General features: G+C 48.4%; 1 protein-coding gene across 2 annotated transcripts; it reads right to left on the reverse strand.

The window, feature by feature from the left end:
• Positions 1–521: 521 nt before the first annotated feature.
• Positions 522–21,326, reverse strand: LOC111141667 (ribonucleic acid export 1). Of its 2 annotated transcripts, XM_022494405.1 has the most exons (12): positions 21,118–21,326; positions 18,643–18,739; positions 17,973–18,077; positions 15,641–15,733; positions 10,601–10,687; positions 9,633–9,719; positions 9,439–9,510; positions 7,937–8,044; positions 4,600–4,706; positions 4,442–4,517; positions 3,707–3,901; positions 522–970 (listed from the first exon to the last, which is right to left on the reverse strand). In XM_022494405.1, the coding sequence occupies exons 2-12, from the start codon at positions 18,730–18,732 to the stop codon at positions 884–886; spliced, it is 1,107 nt and encodes a 368-aa protein (XP_022350113.1). In that variant the 5' UTR covers positions 18,733–18,739; positions 21,118–21,326; the 3' UTR covers positions 522–883. The 2 variants fall into 2 exon arrangements, with proteins under 2 accessions (XP_022350113.1, XP_022350112.1); XM_022494404.1 differs by lacking the exon at positions 21,118–21,326 and having other exon boundaries at positions 18,643–18,741.
• Positions 21,327–26,122: the final 4,796 nt, after the last annotated feature.

Here is a 26,122-nt window from a genome sequence, read left to right on the forward strand (position 1 = left end):
ACAGGGTTAAAAACACAACAGACTCAAAAGTCAAATGTTAAGCTGAATTTCATTTCGGATACTTACCAATCAAGAATTCTCAATGACACGGAATAAAAATAGCTACCAGTACTGGGGCACGACTGAACAGCACCGGGCACAGAGGGCTCGGGTCCTAACCTGAGGGCCATACAAACATCACCCGCTCGGGCTTGTGCACAAAGGCCTGCACCTCAGCACACGGGGCAGGCCCCACTCTGGCCACGGGGACCTCTGCCCAGCAGAGCCAAAACCACTGGGGAGGTTAAAGATGGCACGAAGGAAGCAAGAGAAACACACATCCAGCCTCTGCTCGCCGCTACCACTAGGCGCTCCACGCGGCGGGCACAGCTCAGGATGCCCTCTCGAAGGGGCAAGGCTACTGCATGTCCCCAAGAGTGGCTCCAATCACAAATCAAAACCCAGGACGCTGTGGGACAGGATGGCCACTTCAGAGCTTAGGGGGCAGGAGGGGGAGAGACACACAAAGGGAGCTTAGCAGGCAATCTTCAAAATATTTTATTACAAAATACAGTACAGTGCTCACAGGATGTTTCCCAATGTTCTCGAACACACGCGGCTGAATGAAGCACGGCAAAATACGTGGTAGTCGGCCACAGGAGTCTAACTTCTAGAATCATTTCAGTCCCCGTGGAGTCACAGAAGAAATCTGTAACAGGCAGTGGAATGGACAGACAGTCATCGTGGCCGGCGGGGCTCCTGACTGCAGATCGAGGACATTTTCTCCAGGGCGTGAGTCCACATCCAGGGCTGACAACCTACCAAACACTGGGACCCGAATCCGTACAAAGACGAGGCAGAGTGGAGAGGAAACAACTCTGGACAACCCAGAAGTCTCGGGCCACTACTTCTTATTCCTGGGTTTTAGCTCTTCGGCTGCATTACGCAGGAAAATGTAATTTTTCTTTTGGGGGTTATAAAATTCGTGTCCCTAAGGGGGGAGAAAAACACACACAACAATCTTATCATTAAAGAGTAAAAATCAGCATTTTATGGGCACTTTGTATATGCCAAGTCCTGTGCTACGTACACAAAATAACGTATCTGGGAGAACAAAACAGGTTTATGGAGGGACAGAAAAGCCAAAACGTTAAACAAATTTAAACTTTGGTTTCAGAGGAAAGGTTAAGGACTCGGTGGAAATCTGTCTTCGCTGACCCACTCAGAGGCATGAGCTTTTACGTATTTTTCAGAGCTGAGCCTCGTTAACCCCTCACCACTTCAATGCCAACGTGACCGCCGCAGGAGCAAGCCGGCCCACACGGACCCAGAGACAAGTGCAAGTACATGTGGTGGTCAGTGGGTCTGCCCTCCATGGGGAGGTGGGAGGGGAGCCGTGCGAGTCTCGGGGAGCCTGGAAATCGGGACCAGGATGGACAAAGAAGGACCATGAAGGGCGAACTGAGGCCTTCAAGCATCATCCCCCAGGGAAGAGCAACAGCGGCCTCAGCAGCTCTTGGCATCCACAGGGACAGGACAGCGGAGGGGGCGGTTGGCACGGCAGAGCAACGGGCACCTCAGGTGTCAGAGGACCGTCGCAGCAACCTTTCATCCCCTGTGATCGCAATTTTATGCCCAAGAGAACTGTCCTTAAACCAGGAACAGTGTGAAATTCGCAAACCAACTCTTTTTAAGCGAAAAACATTACGACGTAAGTAACTCCAAGTGTAAGCTGACATTAACCGTCCGGCGGCGCTCGTAGCAACGCGCCTTCTCCCTTCGTCCAGCCCACTCCAGTTCGCCACTGCCCACACCACGCAGCGCCCTGAGCGGCACCGGACGGGAGGCAGGGAGCGGGGTGGGGGGTGCAGCCCCAGGCAGCCGGGGCCTGGGCACGTGGACTAGGGCAGGCCCCGTGTGGAGAGCCAAGGTCCCGGCCACAGCCTGCTCCAGCCCCAGCTCGGCAGGACCGGACCAGGGATCCTTTGCAAAAGCTGCACATGTGGCTGCCACAGGCGGGCGGACACACACGTGGCGCACCGGCCCCTCGGACCGCCTGGCAGCGGGGCCACTCAGCGCCGGGGCGGACGCCACCATCCTTACACAGGGTGAACGCAGCCACGCCAGAGAGAGCACGTAGTGCAGAACTCCTCTGACATAGAGTTCTGGAAGACGCAAGCTCATCTACAATGACAGGAAGGTTGAGGGTCGTGTGTGTGTCGGGGGCAGAATGGCGGCAACACGCGTGGAAACTTCTAGGGGGGCTAAAACTGTGATCTTAAACAACAAGGTTATCTGGGCTGTGGCGATGGTTTGCTGGGTACAGACAGACACCGAACGCACCCACCATGCACGCGCACTGCTCCCCCGGGGCACCTCGGCAAAGCAGCTTCCAGAAACACCGCTCCGCTGCCCGGCCCGCATCAGCTCAGCCCTGGCGGGAGGGGGCTCGGGTGCGGAGGCCGGGCAGGCAGGGGTACTGCCGCTAAAGCCACCAGACAGGGCCGCTGCCCCGCGCTTCTGAGAGACAGAGAACCAAAGGTGATGCCGAGACGCCCAGTGAGCGGACAGTGATGGACTCAAAGGGGGACCCAGGAGAGGCAGCGAGCCTGGAGGCTAGAGCACGCGCGGGCGGAGTCACTGGCCTTCCACCTCCTAAGGGAAGGCGCTCCGGGAGGGCCGCGCGTTCACACAGCCGGGACGGGGATTCTGGGAGGAAGTGGAGGGCGAGCTCGGGAACCAAGTCAGAGACCGAAGGGTCACTGGTTTGCGCTGGGAGAACCCCAAGACGAACCAGTCAGCTCAAAGCTGACGGGGAAGGGCGGCCCCCAGGAGGCAGCCAAAGGAACGGAAGGTAGCAGGTGCCAAGCCCGCTGCCGTGGTCGTCGGTCGGGGAGAACAAGGGTTCTCAGCTACAGCCCTGGCACAGCCGCAGGCGTTGCTGTGTCCTATAGACGGACGAGGAGCCAGTGGGCAGGCAGAGAAGGTGCTCGCAGGAAGAGAGAACGGAGGGGCGCCAGGGAGTCTGGAGCAGGAGGCGGGCGGAAGGAGATGGCAGGGCAGACGGGCACGCGTGCGGATGAAAGGGAAAGACACTGAGAAGGGCAAAGCCTTTCTGGGTGAGGCCGGCGACCTCACCAGTCAGGAACCTGGGCAGCAAGGGCAGAGCAGGGAAAAGTCTGGAAGGCTGCTGCGGAGAGGGGGCTGGGGGTGGCACGAGAAAAATGAACAAACGATCCAGGAGACCCAGCTGCTGAGAAGCTAACACTGGGGCTGTCAGTCAGCGGCCTGGAGCCCCAGTCCCGGGTCTGCTCCCCTTACCACCACGCTGGGAGGCCCCAAAAATGCAGCTACAAGCCTGTCGGCCCCTAACCCCCTCTTCCAGATAATAGAAAAAGAAGCAATTTCTCCAGCGAAAGCCTCATGACCTGGCCCCACCGCGCCCCCTCACTCTCTGACCGCCGCCCTGGGCCTCCCTGACGGAGTTGGAGCCTCCTGGAGTCTCTCTGCATGACCAGACGCTTCCCAGGGTCAGGTTCCCAGGAAAAAGGCTCCACAGGTATGACTGAGTCCCCACACCTTGTGAGGAAGGCCGGCTATGCCCCTTTGCAGGGATGGGACGGTGACCTTGGCAGGTCCAGAGAAGAGTCACAACTCAAGCCCAGGCCTTCCGAATGCAGAGCCGGCGCACTGCCTCAGTGCGCCCAGCAGGCCCGGGGACGCTCACCTTTGACCAGTCGTAGCTGGAGGCGTAGGCGAATATGTTCCCGTTGTGATTGAAGCAGCAAGCCGCTATCGGCTGGTCGAGCTGTTCGGAGGTTTTTAGTTTCGTTCTGGCATCTTTGTCCCAAAAGCTGAATCTGCCATCCGACCCCACCGTGGCAAGCGTGCCGTGGACAGGATGGAACGCGATCCCATTTACCTGCAAGATTCACATGCGCACGATGAGCGGTGGAGGAGGGAGGAGAAACCAGGTTTGTAGCGACACGCCTCCTGCTTCACTCCGGAAACAGAACGCGCCGGCCGCCCGCGGAGCACGGAGGAACTAGCCGCGCTCCCGGATCCACTGGGAGCCCAGAACCGAATCGCGTCCCTTGTTACAAACACAAGGCCGCAGAAGTTAACAAGTATGCAGCCAGCCAGGACGCCAAGCAGTGGACCTCAGGAAAGCGCCTTTTCTTGCTCAGTTTCAGTGAAGTGTCGGAGCGGCCGGGCAGTGCTCAGGAGGAGAGGGAAGGCCCTCCTGAGAGAGCCGTCCGCTCGCACCCAGCAGCAGCACACAGACAGCAAAGATGGCCAATGTGTCACAAAAACAGAAGACCAGCATCTGCAACGTAAGCCATCGGTCTCTGCCCGTGAACAGGCACGATGACAGAGGGCGCTTTCCCGGCCCGTAATGACTCAGCCACCCACCTCCAAGTCTAGTTTCTAAATCTCAAAGTTGAAGTTTCTAAAAACATACCGCATAGATGTCCTGAGGAGCTGAGGTATTGGTTCCGTTCGAGCGGTGACATTTAAAGGTAAAGTTATCTTTGGCGCTGAAAAGCAAAGGCTCAAATGAGTTTTCCATTCTGAACAAGTCTCAAGTGAAAATTCGCCAAGTGAACCGAGCCCACTTACGGATTTGGGGGGTTGATGTAGTGAATAGCAACCCTCCCCTCGATGCTTCCCAGGGCGAAACCAGTCGGCTTGTTCTGTTTGTCTTTAAAAATAGCCACACATCGATGCTACGATTTAAAAGAAAAAAAAACAACACAGTGTGTTACCACAAAGTAAGATACAAGACTTCATAACCAAGTGGAGGTACATAACATCCACCTCATTTTTGGGTTTCAGAAGAACCAGAAACACATTATATAAACGCGACATGTTATTTCTAGTTCCCTACCAAGCAATATTTTCTACCTTTTGAGAAACTACCTGTACTCAGCCCTGCGACTTTATGAACAAAATCCAGAGCACGTGCTGTGTCTGCCCCTGCTTGGCCTTTGTCCTCGCAAGGGCCCTGCCGTCCCCCCAGCAGTGCACACGTCCCCCGGAATCCCGCCAGGTCCTATTCTGGCGCTGGCCCGATTCACAGCCCACCACTAACCAGAGGGACACCCTGCAGCAACTCGCCCAGTGTGTCTGGGCCTCGGCTTCCCCTCACGGAGAAAGGAAACAGCATCTGCCCGGTGATCGCAGGGAAACAAAGGTCACATGGGACAGTGGACGTGGCCAGGACTTTCTAAACTGGGACCACACTATGCAGAAGCAACACGCTGCACCTGACCTAACACTGAGTCTCGGGACCCAAACGAGGGTTCTCCCGAACTCTACAGAGGGTCCCACAAAAGAGCCCGAGACCCAGCTGCCAGGGGCGGAGGCCAGGGCCTGGGTGCTCACTCCCACCTTCCAGTGTGACGACCTGGCCTCCTCCAGAGGCCTACCCACCCTACCCAAACTGAGGTCTTATCTTCCGTGAGGAGTTCAGGAAGCATGGGGGCAAGGTCAGAGCCTGGGGACGAAGCCACAGAAGATGGAGATAGAGAGCAGTTTCTGTTACTGCGACGCTTGCTAAAGCTCACAAATTTCCTAAGTAAATGGAAAAATACATGCTAGCTCTATTTCTATACCATTTGCCTTTTTTTTTTTTTTTAAAGATTTTATTTATTTATTTGTCAGAGAGAGAGAGGGAGAGAGAGCGAGCACAGGCAGACAGAATGGCAGGCAGAGGCAGAGGGAGAAGCAGGCTCCCTGACGAGCAAGGAGCCCGATGTGGGACTCGATCCCAGGACACTGGGATCATGACCTGAGCCGAAGGCAGCTGCTTAACCAACTGAGCCACCCAGGTGTCCCGCATTTGCCTTTTTTTGAACAAGTCCATTACTTTTGTGAGTGGAAAAAACATTAATGAAAAGAGGCAAAAGCCTGTAAGTCACCAGGAACCATGACTGTGCCTCCCATGCTCAGCACAGAGACCGGGAAACTGCACTCCCCTGGGGCACCGTTTACAAGAACACAACCTCACAGTGGCCCTACGCAAATGCTGAGGCCCTGCCTCGGCAAATCAAAGGCCAGGATGCCTGGCGCAGGCAGCTGGTGGTGAAGGCAGTCACACTAGGTTTTGTCAAGGAATCTGGGATTTACCCAAAGGGAAATGAGGAGTCGGTGATGGGTTTTTAAGCACAGGTGTGGGAAAGTCAGATGTGCCATTGTAAGAGCTCCCTGACGCGCATGAGGAGCGGACCAAAGGAGGGCCAAGATCTAAGCTCTTAGTCACGCAAGGGACTCGGACTAGATGAGGCAGGAGGGAAATGAACAGATTCCAAAACACCTGCAGAGCAGAAGGGAACCTGGAGACCAGTGAGACAGGAGAAAAGGAGGGGAGCAGATCAAGGATGACTTCCAGATTTCCAGCTCAGACAAGAGCAGGTGGGGGTCCCGTCTCCTGAGATGCAGAGCACATGGGGAAGAGGCGGCTGAGGGTGGCAGGCAGGAGCAGGTTAAGGCTGTTTGTTCACTCAGCAAACATTTGCAGAAAACTTCCATGCACAAGACCTGGTCCCAGGAGCTGGGGACGAGGAGGCAACAAACAGAGATCCCTGCCTCCCCTGGGTTGACATTCCAGTGCCAACACGAGGCAGGACATGTAAAACATGTATGCGTAGCTCTGTTAAGACACACACAGTCTTGGGGAAAGCAGTAAGGGAGAAGCCTGACGAGAGGTAACATCTCAAGACCTGCAGGAAGTGGTCCCAGGTTTGATGTGGGATACTGCTGGGCTGAGATGCTGGGAGACATGCAAAGGAGCTGTCAGACCATGGGTGTCCCTCTAGGGATCCCAGAGGCGAGGTCTTTTGGGGATCTGGGTCCCCCGCCCACAAGGTATGCCTACATGACAGCGAGGACAGGGATGGGATTCTGCTTCAGTAGAGAGGGCGGCAGGCAAGGGCAGAGGCCTGGGGAACCCCAACGTGCAGCGAGAACCGGCCAGGAAGACAAAGCAGCCACGGAGAGGCAGGGGGTAAGAGGTGGGCAGTACAGAGGCCAGGGACAGGGTGTTTAAGAACAGATAAGAACAGTCGTGAAAGCTGCTCTGCTAAGCTAAGATGAGGGCTGCTCAGCGTCCACTGGAATTACGGATGAGGAAGTCATCAGAGGCCAAGGCAAAAACAGTGTCACTGGAGTCACTGGGGCAGAAGCCTCAACGGAATCGGGTGAGAAATGAGTGGGAGGTAAGGAAACTAAGAAAGCTCACGTGAGATGCTTCACTGCAAAGGAAAAGGGTCCAGGTGGCATCGGAGGGTGTAGGGCAAGAGTGTTTTCGAGAACAAATGAGACCGGAGCACGAGTCCGTGCTAGTAGTGCTGGGGGGGGGGCTGCGGCAAGTGTCCAGACACCGGGGGTCGGGGGGAGGTCAACCACAGAGCCCCACCACAACACGGGCCTTCACAGAGCACAGACCTCACCTAACCAGCAGGAGTAAGGCAGGGAAAGACACAGGTGCAGGCAGACTCCTAGATTCCCCAGGAAGAAGACAAGCAGTTCCCCACCACGATGTTCTCCAAGTAGGAGCTGAGCTGATCTGCTGAGACAAAGGCTAGAGGAGGGAAAGCCTAGCCTAGGAGTGAGAAGAGAGTGAAGAAAATCTAAGAGTCTGTGGCAGCGGGGAGACTGCAGGGAGAAGCCTGGTGGTGTGTAGGCCCCACAAAGGCAGAGCTAAGGCTGGGCGCTAGGACCCGACGGAGCCCATCGCGGAGCCCACAGCTGTATACAGCAGCGAGATGACAGAGAAGTCAGGCTCCTCCAGGGCTGGACAGTATCTGCTCACAAAATACGTGCACTTGTATCCTTAAACTGACTCCTTCGAAAACACTTCTCGGTGTCTGAAAGCACATCGGTGCTGCCCACACAGGCCCTGAACTGCGCATGACACCCAGTAAGCACGTGCTTCCTGAACAGACGGGTGACTCGCCTGATGCTTCAGTGGAGACTCTATCCTCCTGAACTCGGACGGTTGGTTCTCTAACTGGTAGACAATCAGTCCTCTCTCTGCAGTGGCCACCACGGCCATAGGGTAGATCTAGGGAACAGAGGAAAGCAAAGACATGCTTAAAATGAAGGCAAGTGTTATTTTCTTTTAATACCAAAATATCAGATCCGTGTTTTTAGACTCAGAAAAGTAAGTCTGAATTTTCTTAAGTTTAAAAATCCAATGATACCACAATACTCTTCAGGAAAACCTAGGGCAATAATTATTTCAAAGTAGAACGTGCATTTTTAAAAGCCTAATTTTTTAAAACTATAAAACACAGGATTATTTTTTAAAAAACACGGAGGAATATGGGGCACCTGAGTGGCTCAGTGGGTTAAAGCCTCTGCCTTCAGCTCAGGTCATGATCCCAGGGTCCTGGGATCGGGCTCTCTGCTCAGCAGGGAACCTGCCTCCCCCTCTCTCTGCCTGACTCTCTGCCTACTTGTGATCTCTGTCAAATAAATAAAAATAAAATCTTTAAAAAAAAAAAAAATACAGAGGAATAGAGAAGAAATGAAGAGCACCTACACCACCCTTCCAAAGGCTGACTGCCATTAACATGTTGCGTTCTCCTCTGGGGCGCGTGTGAGCGTCACGCATGTGTATGTGCGCACGTCCGCTCCTGTGTACTTTATACCTTCATGCGAGGCGTGCTGTCCAAGAATACCAGCAGCTGCTGTCCAATATCCCCTCAAATGAGCTCATTTAAACGCACTTGTGGGCTCATCAGGCCACATCCAAGCTTTCATTACATTATACAGAACAAAGACCATCTGCGTCTTTATTTTTCTCATGATAAATTCCTAAAAGTGGAATTACTGGCTGTTAGCACAAAACTAAGACTTAAAAACCAAACTGGGGCACCCAGGTGGCTCAGACGGTTAGGCGTCTGCCTTCGGCTACGGTCGTGATCCCAGGGTTCTGGGATCGAGCCCCACAATGGGCTCCCTGCTCAGTGGGGAGCCTGCTTCTCCCTCTCCGACCGCTGCTCCCCGTGTTGTGTTCCCTCTCTCACTATCTCTCTCCCTGTCAAATGAATGGATAAGATCTTAAAAAAAAAAAAAGACTTATAATCAAATGGAGAGAGAAAGTTCTTCAGTTTCTCTTCCAGTCAGTCCTCAAAGATCCAACACCACACCACACAGTCAGTGCCCACTTTCCTACGTAACAGTAACTGTTATATACGCATAGTACGTGGCTCCCAAACATCTTCAAATAACAAATGACAAAAAAACCTGACAATCAGTATTTAGTATTTGGGGGCAAATGCAGCACAAAAATCTCCTGATTTAAGGTAACTGCAGAAATCGGTACTAGATCTTCTGTGTGTTCATTATTCAAGTGAGAGGGATTTTTAGATCACCCTCTAACTGCAAGATGTCACAAGGTAAGAAACCTGTATTTCTCTTAAAAGGATAGATATGAAGTTAGAAATTCCTTACCACATCGGCACAGTAACATCTTTCAGGGAGCTGCAAAACCATCATAGGATTTGATGATCGTGTATCCCAAAACTAAAATTTAGAAAAAAAAAAACACCCAGTAAGTGACCATTTCAGAGCTATCATCCCAACAGTGTAAGAATTCACATCATTCCTGGCCAGGCCATGCAGCCCCCCTCACTGGAGTATCAAACCTTCAGAGTCTTATCCCAACTGCCGGTCATCACGCAGCTGTAGTTGGGCGCTTTGATCCAGTGTACGGTCTTCACAGGGGCATCATGCTTGTAAGAAGACAAAATCAAAACAGGTCAAGATAAACTAACTACGTGCTAAGCACCTTTAGTTCTAGAAACTCAAAGAGAAGGCACAAACTGAAATACTGAGGTCCTACCAAACACCAAAGGACATCCAAGCCCTTCCTAAAGACCGCTGACACTCAATTTCAGCTAAGAACGTATAGCTACTTTCCATCCTGACAAACGTTAATTTTATTTTACCTATAATGAGAGTCAAAGGAAGTCCCTCCCCAGGGATATTCAGAAATAACTAGTACAGTTTTATCTGTTGACTCAGGTGGCGTGAATGAAGAGATCAAAGAGATGCTTCTGGAATACAGTCACTCATACTGGGAGCCCAGAGTAAGCAAGGTCTTTCTGAAAATGGTTTTGGGTCAAGAGGCCCTTCCCAACCAGGTCGGACCCTCTGGGTCTTGCTTCTCTGAGCTTCATTACTTCTGCCCTTCGTGCCTGCTGCTCCTGGTAGACTAAAAGCTCCGGGGGTATGTAGCCCCGGTATGTAGTGGACCAGTGTCCAAATGCAGCTGGTAAAAGGCAAGCCACACATGGCTATCAGAACGTCAAACACAGGAATGTTGAGGCCCATCTGTAACGTCTGTCTTTTACAGGCTTTGATAGCACTAACTCCTTAGGACGCCCCCCTCTCCTACACACATACAGAAGATCCACGACAGACCGCCTGTGCAATGCCAGTAGGAGTAAGGATGGTTATTACCTTCGTGTTACTCTGATGCTAAAGAGGTTTCTGGAAAGCTTAAGTCTAACTGATTTGGTAGAGTCAACTGCAGTTTTCTATACTAGAGAATTAGAATTTAAAATTCATCACCACCCCAGGCACCAGCCTTTCTGGACTCAGTGTTTATTACCTGTGCAATCTGTATTGCTTGATTGCTGTTGAGGTCCCACATTTTGGCAGTTTTATCACATGATGCTGTAAATACTTTGCTCCCATCCTAAAAGAAAAATCAAGAAAATCTGTCATTCTAGAAAAAAAAGTATACAATTTCTATCTGTACGTTAGGTTGATCATCTTGAGGCGGGCTTTGTTTTGCAATTTTTATTTTTCTAGTTATTTGGGGGCCGGTGTATTATAAACTCCACTGTCATATACGAAACACATTTTTCGCTCTATTTCTTTATTACTGATTAATTTTTCTAAGAGATACCAAATTAACAGGATAAAGAAAAAAAATCAAACAGCATGGGAAGTTATATAGGGAAAATGAAGACTCCTGCCCCGGACCCACTCCTTTCTCAGGGGCCAGACTTCCTTCCAAGAGTAGTTTTTGCAAATCCTGCATCACATATAGTACCAGGGGCCACCTACACAATTTTTTCTTGTTCTGGTTAATTCCAAGCCCTTTTTTTTTTTTTTTTTAAAGATTTTATTTACTTATTTGTCAGAGAGAGTGAGCACAGGTAGACAAGAGTGGCAGGCAGAGGCAGAGGGAGAAGCAGGCTCCCTGCTGAGCAAGGAGCCCAATATGGGACTCGATCCAAGGACGTCGGGATCACGACCCAAGCTGAAGGCAGCTGCTCAACCAACTGAGCCACCCAGGCACCCCAATTTCAAGCCTTTTTTTGACCATAAGTTGCAAGAATGAAACAATGACCAGCTATAAAGCCTGTACCCAGAATCCCCAGTGGTGAACACTCTGCCACAGTCAGGGCATCAATCTCTCTGCACACGCACGTGCATCTGCTACCAGCACGCGCTTGTGCGGCTAGGTCTCTAACAGCATTCTAAAGTGCACACCATAAAACTACACTAATTTCCAATAGTCACTGGTCCTATGGAAACTATAGAACAGCTTAACAAATTAGCAATCATTGTGTAGTGATCTTAAAAATATTTAAATATAAAACTCATAAACTGGTCATACATGAAACAGCACAAGGTAATTTTTAGAAAGAGAAAAAACTAAATGGAAGTCTAGGCCAGTGGTTAGAAATTTCTTCGGAAAGGGCCATCTATTGAGTATTTTAGTCTTTACAGGTCTCTGCTGCAACTCCGTAACTATCATAATAGCCTGAAAGCAGCCACACACATTACGTACATGAATGAGCATGGCTGTGTGCCAATAAAATTTTATTTACAAATATAGACAATGGGCCATAGTCCGCTAAGCAGTGACCTAAATTATCTCATCTCTGGTTTCAAAGTTCAAAGATTTACTGCCATCCTTCCTTAGCAAAAATGTCTTCCCATAAAACTCACCAGTTCGACAAACCATAAATGACTCTTAATATCACAAAACAAATTGAGGGTTGATGGGGGGAGGGGGGTAGGGAGAAGCGGGTGGGGTTATGGACATTGGGGAGGGTATGTGCTATGGTGAGTGCTGTGAAGTGTGTAAACCTGGCGATTCACAGACCTGTACCCCTGGGGATAAAAATATATTATATGTTTATAAAAAATAAAATTAAAAAAAAAAAAAAGTAGAATGTGACTTGAGCACTACAAAAAAACAAAAAAAAAAAAACCAAAAAACTCACCAGTTCTCCAACTGGAAGAAAAGATAAAATCTGCTTTTTGATCAGCGGAGTCGTAAAGGTAACTCCATAAAACCTTAGAAGGATACCCATGTGTGTCGTGGGCTACCCTGAGACTGAGCGACACACTGGCTCTCGATGTCATTATGAAATGCCCATCCTACCAGCTGCAGTCGGCACTACGGAGCAGCAGCGTGCCTGATCCGCGGCCGTGCAGACACGGAGGCTCATCTGTCAAAAGGCCAGGGCAGAGAAACGGTATTTACAAGCGCTCTCCAGCCAGCGGCTCCCCGCCCCCTTGCTATGGCTACACGGCAAGCCATGTCCCTACGGCGCCCAAGAAATCAACTCCACCAAGTTTGGGTTTTATGCCTCAAAGGTTATCTGGCTCTTTTGTGCTTCTGTGCTATTGTCACATGTGTAGCTTCCTCTCCCGACCACTCTTCCCACCTCCCACGCTAGCCCGCTCCCTTTCCTGGAAGCCTCTGAGGGAGGCGGTCCAGCACCTGGGCTCTGGAGCCGGGCAGGTCTGGGTCTGGGCCTAGACTCAGCCATTCACCACGCTCCCTCCGACAAGTCTGTCAACTAAGCCTGTGCTAGTCACTTCATGTAGATGCGGTCTCGCTGCCACAGAGTTCTACCGTCTGCAGTTCTGTCTGTCTGTCCTGACAGACCAGGAGTTCCATGAATGTGGTATTTGCCTACCTTGCCTACTTCCCTTTTCACTATATCCCCAGGGCTTTAGTGCCCTAGGAGAGCCTGATAATTACTTCCGTAATTAAATACCATCTGCTGTAATTATTATTACCTTCATTTTACAAAGGAGGAAACAAATACAGGGAGATTAAGTAACCTGACAAAGTCAAAATGCCAGGAAGCTGGAGCCCCAATCTGAACTTGGGCCTGGGCTGGATGACACAAAGCCCGAAGAGTTACAGGCACACACAGCTCGCTGCTTTTTTTTTTTTTTTTAAGATTTTTATTTATTTATTTGACGGACAGAGATCCCAAGTAGGCAGAGAGGCAGGCAGAGAGAGAGGGAAGCAGGCTCCCCACTGAGCAGAGAGCCCGATGCAGGCCTCGATTCCAAGACCCTGGGATCATGACCTGAGCCAAAGGCAGAGGCTTAACCCACTGAGCCACCCAGGCATCCGGCTCGCTTCTCTTCTAAGATTCAGTTCAACTCGTCTCCTCAGTGAGGCCTTCACGGCACCCCTCCCAAAATTCACAGTTGCTTTCTATGTTCCCTACAAGCCAGCACCAGGACACCCCGCCCGTCTCGGAGCTCTGCTCACTGCGTTAGAACTCCTCATCACCAAGTTGGATTCCTCCATCAGATGACGCACAACTTGGAGAAAGGAAACAGGCTTTGTTTTTATAAATGCCAACAGCCACTCAGTAACATGGGGGCAACAGCATTCCTATCACAGTTAATTGTACTTCTTATCCTATACTTTGTAAGAAACTACCTTCTGGTCCGTTATCCAGTCGTTAAAAAAAGACCAGCAAAATCAGAAAGATTCTCAACCTACTCAAGTTGCTACTTTTCCACATGTAAATGAAAAACAAGTTGTATCTGCAATAAATGCATCACTTTTCAAATTGTTTTCACAGATCTATTATTAGTCTCATAATAACCCAATCCGATAGGTCAAGCAAACATTTTCAGATGACAAAAATGCTCGGAGAAGCCTATTCAGCTACTGATGAAAACAGGAGCCAATTCTAGGGGCACCTGGGTGGCTCAGTGGGCTAAGCGTCTGCCTTCAGCTCGGGTTGTGATCTCAGGGTCCTGGGATCAAGCCCCCCTTTGGGCTCTCTGCTCAGAAGGGAGCCTGCTTCCCCCTCTCTCTGCCAACTTGTGATCTCTGTCTGTCAAATAAATTCTAAACAAAACAAAACAAAACAAAACAAAAGGAGCCAATTCTGGCTCCTAAACCACCTCAAAACATAAATAGGAAAATCATTTCTTAATTATAAATTAAATAAGATCACATAAATTTTATAATTTAAACATAAAATTTTTTATGATTTATAAATAAAACAAAATTTATAATTTAATTATAAATTAAATAAGATCTGAAAATGACAACATAAACTAAGAGGAATCTGGCAATTTCTCACAAAGTTATACATATAATCGACATAGGACACAGCAATCCCTCTAGGAGATAGTCACCCAAGAGAAATGAAAACTTTTGTTCATAGAAAACCCAACACACAACGGTTTATAACGGCGTTATTTGTAATGACCAAAATGGGAATCAGTCCAAATGTCCTTCCCCCGGTGGCTGGGCAAACAAACGGCGACACAGCCACACAACGGGCCACCGCGCAGCACGAAGGACAAACTACTGACTGACAGAATGACCTGCGTGGGTCCCAGGCGTGCTGTGCAGAGCGAAAGAAGCCAGACGCCAAGGTGACACGGTACAGGACTGTTCACGTGACACTCTGGGACAGGCAGAACCACAGGGACAGAAACCACATCGGTGGTTTCCAGCGGCTAGAACTGAGGAGCATGTGACGGAAGGGCAGGAGGGAATCCGCGGCTGGTGTTCTGTATTGTGACAACTCTCCGCGTCTCTTCAAACTGACAGAATTATGCACTAAAAAGGTTCAATTTTATTGTCTGCAATTCTTATCTAATGAACCTGACTAATATTACACAGAAGGCCTGACAGGGGCCTGGAGGCTTAGCTTCCTCAGCACGGACGTACATCTGTCTGACCGTTTTCTTGCCTCTGCTGGGTTCAGCCATTGGGCAGCAGTGGCAGGAGGGAGGAAGGCTGGGCTGTCACCATGCTGGCTCCTCCTTTAGGAAGGCGATGGGCCCCTTACAGCCTCCTGCCGTGGCTCCCCACTTACCTTCCCTGCTGCTGCCCCCTTGTGAAGGGTCTCTTCATTACAGTCTCCCCAGTCAACAACAAAAGCTCAGAGCCAGATAAACTTGAACATATTTGCTTGTATTACTGATGCTCAGGATTTGGGAGGAAAAAGAGAATCCCAAAAACCCAAAAGACTTCAAATGCTATTAACAGAAAATGATTCTTTTTTCCTCTGGGATTTATTTTTGTGGATACTAAACTTTTCATTTTAAAATGACATAAATTCACAGCAGAAAGGTAGGAATGGCTTCCAGAAATTATTCAATTATTTGCTTACGATAATGTGTCAATAAAATAATGAACTTTTTATGCAAGAAAAACTTTCAAATAAAGTAATGCTAACGTTAACTGTACCACGAATATCAATACATTATTATACTGACAATCAGAAACTTAGAATCCCAACAATGTGTATAAATACACAAAATTCGTGGTTCAGGTTATATTAAAGTAGAAATATATACATACTCCAGATAACACGTGATTTTATGTTGTAGAAAATATGAAAAATGGGATGCCACTTACATCACTCCAGCAGACATCTAAGACAGGCCCTGTGTGCATCTGCTGGGCTTTCGGAATAGTCTGTCCACTATCTTGAACTTCCCAGCAGCGAACCTAGAGTGACATGGAAAATTAATGCAAACACAGCACCTCGTGACATCTTACATGCACGTAACACCTAATAACTAATGTGTGCGACTTAAATATACACAAACTTCTCGTATCAACCTAATTATCTAACTTGAAGAATAAAGCCATTGAGGGCCACCTGGGTGGCACAGTCAGTCAAACGTCCGCCTCAGGGTTTCAGCTCAGGTCACGATCTCAGGATCATGGGACCCAGCCCTGCGCTGGGCTCCGCGGTCATCTTGGAGTCTGCTTCAGACGCTCTCCCTCTGCCCCTCCTGCTCATGCTCTCTCTCTAAAGTAAATAAACTTAAAAAAAATAATAATAATGAAGCAACTGAAAGTCTACTCAAGTGGCTATTTTCCTGTATTTCCAAGCCATCAAAATATACAACTTCTTTTGCTTACACCTAAAACTGCAGATAAATTCATCACATTTATGAGATGTATTTATCTTCTAAAGCAGAATGTCATCCATTACCATTCAGAGAATCAAGACCAAAGGGGAAACTTACCTTTCTTCTCTGAATACTGTTTTTTTACAGTTTTTCCTGATTATAAACATAACGCATTTTACTTGAGATAAATATGACAGGAAAATAAAAAAATCACCTTAATCCCACCAGACTATAGTTAATAGTGTTGTGCTTTCAATGTTTCTATGCACACATATTTTCTTCAAAAACCTAGATTACAGAGTACCTTCACTCTTTTAACTGAAACTTTCCTCCCTTGCATTATGAATTGCCATTAAACAATTCATGTTTTTCAGCAATAAATCACGTGAAGTCTTTCCAGAAACTACATGTAGAAACCAAACCTGCTCAACCATGACTACCTTCCTCCTCCTGCTATTCTCTCCTCAATCCCCTCACTGCCCCTCTGTTGCAGAAAAATCTTTCCCAAAACGTTTAAAATGCTAGTCCAGCACACAAACATACCATAAAATACATTATTTGATATCATAATTTTCAAAACTTCCACTAGCATGAAGACTTTTTAAAACGAGGCTGGGACACCCAGGTGGCTCAGTCAGTAAAGCATCAGCCTTCAGCTCAGGTCATGACCCCAGAGTCTTGGAATCAAGTCCCGCATTGGGCTCCTTGCTCAGTGGGCAGGAAGCCTGCTTCTCCCTTTGCCTGCCACTGCCCTTGCTTGTGTGCGCTGACAAATAAATAAAATCTTTTAAATAAAATAAAAAGACAATGCAATACAATGAAGCAGTGGCAGACAGTAGCTAGGAATACAGATCCGGGCCCATACTGCCAGGTCAGCAGCCTGACGGCCAGTCCCTCAGATGCGGGAGCTTGGCCAGCTACTCTACAATCCTAAGCTCCACATTCCGCATCAGAAGAGAGGACAACAGGATCACAGTGCTTTTGCTGTCAAGAGATTAATTCAGTTACGCACGTGAAGTACAATACTTTACCCCAGAGGGGTACAATACTGCCTCAGAGGGGAAGCACTGAGAGGCAGGGTATAAACTTAAGGATTTCTGATCGATACTGCCAAATGACCTTCAGAAGAGCTGTGCCAATTTCCATACCTACCAGCGGTACATGGAAGATCTCAGCTTTTTTTTGCTAGGACCAAGTGTTATTCTTTTTAACTTTTCATTTTGTTAACTTGGTAGAGTCCATCAGGGAAGTCTGAGTTTACCTGCTTATGAGTGTGGCTGAATGGTTCAAGTTCACACTAACAGGCCACCTGCACTCCTACAAAGAGCCTCTTCATGTCTGCTGATTCTTCCACCAGAGTTTTTTATCTTTCCTTTTGTGCACTGTGATTTCTTGTCCTTTTTTGTACACAACAGGTTAAGTGTAACGTCTCTGCAGGATTTGTGCCATATCCAAAGTTGAAGAAGTTTAATATTTGCCTTAAGAACATTTTCAGGATACCTCGAAGTTTATGTATAACACCATGGGTAACAGTCATTCTCAGTGCCACTACCTGCGACGTGGAAATCCATGCCAAGTCACTGAACTAGGGCAGGAGTTCTGAGTGAGGCCTATGACCATATGACCATGCTTTCATAACAGACGTCAGTGTGACAGGCAAAGTCGCCTGCTCAGAAGGGCCACTCCCGCTAACTGATTTCTTTAGAATGGCCGTGAATAAGCTTTACCTTTGCTTCATTCACTTGGGAAAGAATGGAACCAAATGGAAAGCTAACCCCGCCCATACAAAGAAATAAGACTTATAGAACATGCGTGTAAGGAAGACTTACATCGTTAGCCCATGATCCTGCGATAAGGAAGTTCCCAGGCAAGGTTGGTGGGCTAAAAGACAGACAACCAATGCTGTCATCAGGAGAGGATGTTACTTCAATATCCTGGGGGGGGGGAAAGTCAACGTTACAATGTATGCATCATCGATTTCATTCAAAATTGTTTTCCTTCTCACTGAACACTCATGGCGGATTTTCCTTGTGCTAAGAACTAAGTGAGTTAGACCTCTCTTGCTTTGATCCAAAATAGGAGTAATAAAGAAGCTAGTGGAAGGGCTAGCCCTACTGGGACCGGAAGCCGCACTCTCAATGAATGGCCAGGATGATTTCCACGTGCTGGCCCACTTGTTCACTCTGGCCCTAAAGTGCTCAATCAGAGTCATGGCCTGACCCCACCCCAGAGGAAATTCTCATTCAACAGTTGTGGGCTGGGCCCTGGGAATCCACAATTTTAATAAGCACCCTGCTAACTTAAGTGGTGAAGAAAGTCGGGGGGACAGGACACTAGCACAAGAGACACTGTCTCTGTGCTCCAAGTTTGAGAAAGTGGGCTAGACAAAGATTCAGAGCTTTCGCCCCAAAGGAGGCTGCCAAGCTATCTGGATCTCTCTCATTGTGGGAAACCCTGGCTTGTAATTTCATACAAGTCCCATGAAGCTTCATGCGGTACCTTCATAGGGTTGTGGTTATCTGTGCCTGTGCTGCCAAACATGCTGGTCCCACTAGTTCCAAAACCCGAGGTTGTCCCAAACAGACTCATTTTGGCCCTAAAAAATAATAGAAAATGTTAAGGATAGGTCTTTTCTTCAGTCATCAATATCACTGAGAGCTAATATAAAGCCAATTAAGTCACAGAAGGGAAAAAAAGACTCTAAATGACTTGATGTCAGGTTTTTCTCTTCCAAAGTGATCTAAATAATGATCACCAGAGCGCCTGGGTGGCTCAGTTGGTTAAACATCCGCCTCCAGCTCAGGTTAGGACCCTGGGAGCGAATCCCACGTGAGGCTCTCTGCTCAGTGGGGAGCTTGCTTCTCCCTCTCCCTGCAGCTCTACTTATGCTGTCTCTATGTCAAATAAATAAATAAATAAATAAATAAATAAAAACTTTAAAAGAAATGCGAAAAGTGCTTTTTAAATATGTACTATTTTAGAATAGTTTTTGACATATAGAAAATTGTACAGATAGAGTTCCCATACACCCCCATATCGTTTCCTTATTTCCTTTTTACATTTGTCACCATTAGTAAACCAATACATTACAGCAAAGTACTTTTCAATCATCAGCTAGAAGATAAATTCACCCCTTTCTTACATAATTTGAGACACTTAGCTTTGCACCAGGAATGTAATAATAAACCAGCAGAAGGCCCCACTCCTCCAGGTCTCTGCTCAGTGAGAGTTCACTTTCTACTTAATAATTTCTATACTCTGGCTTAGGTCACTATCTCTGCAGGATGTTACTAAGAAAAGCAATCGGTCCTGGCAAAGATTCAGCGATTTCTCTGTAGCAGTTTTAAGAAGTAATCCACTCTGGTGTGACTGGGTACCAAAAGGTCTGGTATTGTGTTCTGGACAACACAGAATGGGGAAATTGCCAGGGATTTTGGAAACGCACTTGGGATTCCCAACTTCATGAGCAAAATGAGTGCAGATATCCTGGCCAAAGCAACAGCTCGGAGCATGTTAGTATCTTGGAAAGCAACTCTGTGAGAGGAAGTGGTATGTGCCAGCTACTTGTGCCTCAAATGTGAACTTGCACTTGAAGCACCGGTTAACTGCACGAGTGAACAGAGGAATAACAGGGCTTGGGCAGTCAGAGTCTAGGAAGGAGCTACGTGGCTTTGGGAAGGTTATTTAGCCTTGATTTTCTCATCCACAAAAAGAGTCACTGACATCCGGTTCGAGGAATGATGAAAACCAAGTGAGATCAGTCGCACACCCGGTGGCTGAAAATTCTTTCTTCTGTCCCTTCTGGGGATGAATTTAGGGAAAGAGCAAGGGTCATTCACGTATTAGTCAGCCTATGTGGACCACACACTATACAGGGCACGGGGAACCCTCAAGAAGTTCAGAGAACATCTCCAAGCGATCTCCTCGCCTGCCCCACTTGCTGCATTCCAGCCCTACTGCTCTGGGGGCACCCTTTCCGCCTGTGACCACAGCAAACTCAGCCCCACCCTGCAGCATTCCTACTATCTGTTCCTGCGACCTGGGATGATTCGCCCTCCCCCAAACCTCCAGCTGCCTCCGTCTGAATCTTCAGATCCCAATTCAAAAGTTGTCTCCTGAGAACGCTGGGGGGATGGGGGCGGGGATGGAGATGTTCTCAAACTCTGGGGGTGATGTTCACCTAACTGTATTCAACTTCCCCAACGCATCAAAAGGCCCAGTGTTAAGTGGGTGACAGCAAGTAAGCTGTACTTGAATAAAGCTGTTAGACCTACCTTTTTCAAAAAGGTCACCTGCTCAGAGGCTCCCCTGCCTTCCTGATTTAACATACCCAACCTGCGATACCACCACCCTGTTTTCTTCGTAGCACCGGTCACGACCTGGAATTGTGTGCAATCAACCTCTTCCCCGGGAAAATGTCAGCTCCAGGAACAGAGGGCGGTCTGGACTCCTTTCTAAGATACGCCCGGTCCTCGGCAGGGCGCCTGGGCCAAGGCGGCTGGTATTTAACAGACACCTGACGGGGGCGGCGGGTCTCTGTGTTCACAGCCAGTACTTGGCGGAGGAGGGCAGAAACAAAGCAACAGACCGGTTTCAGAGGAAAGTGCAACGAAGATTAGCGCGGGAGACCGAAGGGGACGGACGCCTTTCTGCAAGAAGGGTCAAGGGAGGCTTCTCCGAGGAGGTGGGAGCATGTGTCTGATAAGACAGACGTGTTAACGGGGAAGAGTGGAGACGACAGACGCTGCCATCAACTGTGACCCTCCCGGTGCCTCAGTTTCCCCAACAGAAGGACGAGGGGGTTAGACGCGGGGTGACCCCAGAGCCCCTCCCAGGGGCCAGTAAGGAAGCTCGCTAACCGGCCGGCTCGCGCCCAGGTGCCTCGCCGCGGGGCCCACTCCCCCGAAGGGGGGCGGGCGGCGTTGGAAGCGCCATGACGGCGGCGGGGAGCGAGGAAGGCGGCGCGGGGCCTACCTGAGAGTCACGCCGCGGCGGAGAGCCGGTGGCGGGCAACGCGGAGGACTCGGGAGCCTGCGAACCCGCTCGGGAACGGAGGAGGAGAAGGCGAGGTGCTGGGCACCGAAAGCCCAAGGGCCGAAATACCCTCACGCCGGTGGAGGAAACTCCCCCAATTACCGCGCAAGCACCGCGCAGGCGCCTCGGAACCACTTCCTGTGTCGCCCGGAAGGCAGGTAAGAACACGGCTTCCCCCGCCCACGAGGCGAAGGCACATGCGCAGAAGCGCCAGTGACGCCGAGAAGGAGTCCCCGGGCCAGCAATTTGCCGATTGGTCGAAAGTTGGTGGGGCCGCTTGCTTGTTGCCAAGCAACAGTTTTGATAAATTCGCAGCCCGCTGAGGGAGGGTCGTCAGTATTTTCTCTTGAAAAGTGTAGCGTATTTCTGATTCCCGCCAACCTAAGTCCAAAGCCATCCTCGGAGAAGCCGACGGAACGCTGCCTGGGTCGGCGGCGAAGTCGGCCAGCCTGGGTCCCGGCCCCCACCCCGACCTCGTGTTTGCAGATTGAGGCGTCCTAAGCCATCCGGGGCTCCCTGGGCCTCGGTTTCCCTCCGTGAAATTGGCATAACGGTGCCTGACTTCGAGGGGACTTCTTAGGTTCAAGTGAAGCCACATACGCCAAAGACTTTTTGCGAAGTCCAAGGTTTCGTAAGACTGTGAAGGGGCTGTTCAGACACAGACACACGTGCCAGCTCCAAATATTTCAGCTGGTGGCTGGATTTCTGAAGGAAAAAAAGAGGCAGGGGTCCGCTGAATCTTCTTGGCTAGTCGGTGTGGTCTGCGAACCAGGAGTCTTGGCATCCGCAGGGAGCTTTCAGACCCGCAGGACCTTGTTATAAAATGCAGATTCAGGGGCACGTGGGTGGCTCAGGTCATGATCCCAGGGTCCTCGGATGGAGATCCTGCTCTTCCCCCCCACCCCCACCCTCGTCCCTCTCTGCCTACTTGTGATCTCTGTCAAATAAATAAAATCTTTAAAAATTAAAAAAAAAATGCAGATTCAGAAGGTCGGGGAGGGGCTGAGAATCCATATTTCTAGCAGATTCCCAGCTGAGCTTGCTTCGCCATGCACCCAAGAATCTAGAGGTATTTGGAACCATTTGGGGGAACTTCCGTAAAGCCCTGATGCCTGGGATCAGGGAGATTTCTGATCTGGTCAGTCTTGCGGAGGAACAGAGGGAATGAGTCGTTTTTGATAAGCTCCCCCAAGTGCTCCTAAGATGTAGGCGAGACTGAGAACCTCTAGTCCAGGTCGTGATAGTAATAATGGCTCTCTCTCTCTCTTTTTTTTTTTTTTTAAGATTTATTTATTTATTTGACAGAGATCACAAGTCAGCAGAGAGGCAGGCAGAGAGGGGGAGGCAGGCTCCCCGCTGAGCAGAGAGCTCCACTCGGGGCTGGATCCCAGGACGCTGGGATCATGACCTGAGCGGAAGGCAGAGGCTTTAACCCACTGAGCCACCCAGGCGCCCCATATTAGCTCTCTTGAGCACTAGATGTTCCATCTCCTGTAATTGCCAGGGCAGCCCTATCAAGTAGGTACTGTCATCTCCATTTTTTAAAAATTATTTTATGAGGCTGGCCAATTCTTTATTTGACAGAGAGAGATCACAAGTAGGCAGAGAGGCAGGCAGAGAGAGAGAGAGGAGGAAGCAGGCTCCCCACCCAGCAGAGAGCCCAATGTGGGACTCGATCCCAGGACCCCGAGATCATGACCTGAGCTGAAGGCAGAGGCTTAATCCACTGAGCCACTCAGGCGCCCCTGTCATCTCCATTTTATAGGAAGGAAAACATAGTGGAGAGAGATAACATACCTGTCAGTTAAATCGCAGATTTAGCTGTTAATTGTTAAATCGCAGAGCCAGAGAGGTCCATCTGGTACCTATCTCCACCAGCATAATCTTGGAATCCTCTCCGACAAGTACTCCCTCCTCATGGACACCTTTCCTCATTCTTTCCCAGATGGACGATCTCATATGATCTCTTCTTTAACCTCTCAAAGCCCCCTCAGTGCTTATCATATTCCGTCTCATAAAACAGTGCAAGTATTTGCCTTGTCTAGCTTCCTGGACACTATGCCTTACTCCTATGCATACCCTTTGCAGCACCAAGCACAATGTCTCTTACACATATATGCTGTTAGATCAGTATTTGTTGAATTATATTTTCCATGCCTGAGGAATATTCCAGAAACCTCTATTATGATACAGATTCTCATATAATACTGGTTATCCAGCATACTTTAGAAGAATCTTTCTGCCGTCAAGGGACATGTAACAGACAAGCTCCTTTTGCATATACCATCAGGGGAAGGAGAGCAGCAGCATGGGCAGCCAAATATAACAAAAACGAACACTCCTTGACTTTTCCTGAACAGTGTTACTCAAACACTTTCCATGGATCATCTCATCTAATCCTCACAATGACACTATGGGGGCATTATTTTTGTTATTTCCATCTTACAGCGGACAAAACCAAGGCCAGGTTGTAACTTGTCCCAGTCACAGAGTCAGTGAGTAGAGGGGAACTGGATGCATGTAGCCCGCCCCCCGCAATCTGACTCCACACCCACAGATGGCAGGCTACAGCAAGTCACCCTACTTCTTCCCTCTAGAAACAAGAAGGGGAAATCAAAATCATCTGTATGCATGGGTAGAATTACTGAGCCATAAAGTATAGGCAAAAAATTATCAAAAATAAAAAATAATTAGGGGCGCCTGGGTGGCTCAGTCTGTCGAGCCACTGCCTTCAGCCCGGGTCAGGATCCCGGGGTCCTGGGATCGATCCCTGCATCCAGCTCCCTGCTTAGGGGGGGAGCCTGCTTCTCCCTCTCCTGCTGCTGCTTCTTCTGCTTCTGGTCTCTTGCTTGTGCTCTCTCTCTCAAATAAATAAAATCTTAAAAAATATAAGATAAAAAATAATTAAAATTCGGATATGTCTATCATTCGCATTGGCAAACACTTCTGCAATATTTATATTCCATTTCTAGGTGAATAGAAACTAAATACGCTTGTAAGCTTAGTATACATCCTTTTCACTTAAAGTGATTTTTAATTTTGAAATTTTAATTAAAAAGTCCTAATATGTTAAGGTTTTGTAAAGAGCTTGGTTGCCAAGAAGCATACACGAAGTGCAGCTTTACGAGGGCTTGGGTGAATCCAAAGCTGATGATACAGAATGGATTTTTGTCCAGAGGTAATACTCTGTCCCACACAGGAATCCTCATGGTTTTACCCAACTACTTTTGCTGTGTCTCAGACTCTTCTACCCATTCCTAAAAGCAATGACTTGAAAATATTTTAAAGAAATATCCACCCAGGGACCTTGGTGGCTCAATCAGTTAAGTGTCCGACTCTCGATTTCTGCTTAGGTCATGACCTGGGGGCTCTGGGATCAAGCCCCACGTCAAGCCCTACGTCCAGCTCCACGCTCAGCAGGAAGTCTGCTTCAGGGCTCCTCTCTCCTTCTGCCCCTACCCCTGCCCTATAAATATGTATGTATGTAAATAAATAAATCAATCAATCTTAAGAGAGAGGGAGGGAGAGAGAGAGAGAGAGAGAGAAATCCTGCCCAATAGTGGGAGGATTTGGGAGACCAATAGAGCTTTTGCCAGCAGAGGGCGCCTTTGGCTCGTGTTTACAAGATTGTTTCCTTGGGTTATAGACTTTAAGGGTAAACCCAAGTCCGAACAGAAGTAATGTTTCTCCACCCTTTGCTACGAAAACACTCTGCTGCTAGTATTTTTTCATGCACGTGTTCGTGTGGTTTAGCTTTGACAGCGTCTATCTTAGCATCCGTTCTTTTGAGTATCAATAAACAGGTACCTCCGTCAAACAGTTCAACCAAGATGCTCCAGTTAAAGAAGTCATAGATGGCAAACCTGGGATGTTTTTGCCCATTTTGTAGAAACTGCAATGTTTTTTTTTCCCCATGAAATCATGACGTCTCAAGTCACTCAGCACCATCAGTGATGACAGAAACCTGGGGATACTACAAGAGCTTTTCTTTTATGAGGGTGATAATGAGCTCTTAAGGAAAAAATAAGATTCTCTGAACATCTTTTTGTTGTACTAGTTTTTATTCACTTTCATTATAAAATTCCAAATTCCAATACCAATGTTCTTGCTTAATTGAAATTATGAAAGTATGAAAAAAAAACACAGTAGATGATGGCCGAGGGGATATCTTGTCAGTTACCATGTTAAATGGCCATCTATTTTACAGTAATCCTTTTTAGAAATAACTCTTGAGAATTAGAATTCTAGATGGTTCCCAATAGCTACTAATGTTAGGTTTTCATCTGCATCAAAGATAGGCAGCAAAGCCAAAACAGTGTATTTTGCTCTCCGATTTCCTTTTCCCAAATAAATGAAAATCATTTTAAGTTTCCATCATAAATTGAAATGAATGTAATTATCTAAACTGAATGTATCTGCAAGCCCCTTTCAAATTTTCTTTCAAACAATTTTTGATTTATTTTCAAAATTTAATGACTACTGTAGACTTTTCATTGCTTTCCATTTTGACAGGACGTCCTCATCCAGACACCTTGCAGCTTGGCCATGTATTTCTAGGTTAGTGATACTCTCCTTCACTTGTCAAAGTTCAGTGATATTAGATGTTAAGGAAGGAAGGTATAAATCTAAAGAAACACTTGTGATTTATAAAAATGTCTTTACAATTTGGGATAGTCTCACAAGTCAAGTTGAGAGTCTCACGGAATATTCTCAAAATGAAACACTTGGTTCTGACGTGACCAGAGGAAGTAACAGCACTGTTGACGTTGCAGGCTTGGCATCGGGAGGACCTGATTTGACCACTAGCCAACAGTAAGATCTGTAGACCTTTCTGGAGCAATGTGCCGCCTTGGCCACATGTAACACACTTCTCAAATACCAGTGTCATGGCTAAAGCACAAGGCGTGGAGCCAGGCTCTGGAGGTGAGTCCCAGCTCCACTGCTT

Source organism: Enhydra lutris, unplaced genomic scaffold (genome assembly GCF_002288905.1).
Source record: "Enhydra lutris kenyoni isolate GAN:26980312 unplaced genomic scaffold, ASM228890v2 scaffoldscaffold6, whole genome shotgun sequence".
Taxonomy (NCBI): domain Eukaryota; kingdom Metazoa; phylum Chordata; class Mammalia; order Carnivora; family Mustelidae; genus Enhydra; species Enhydra lutris.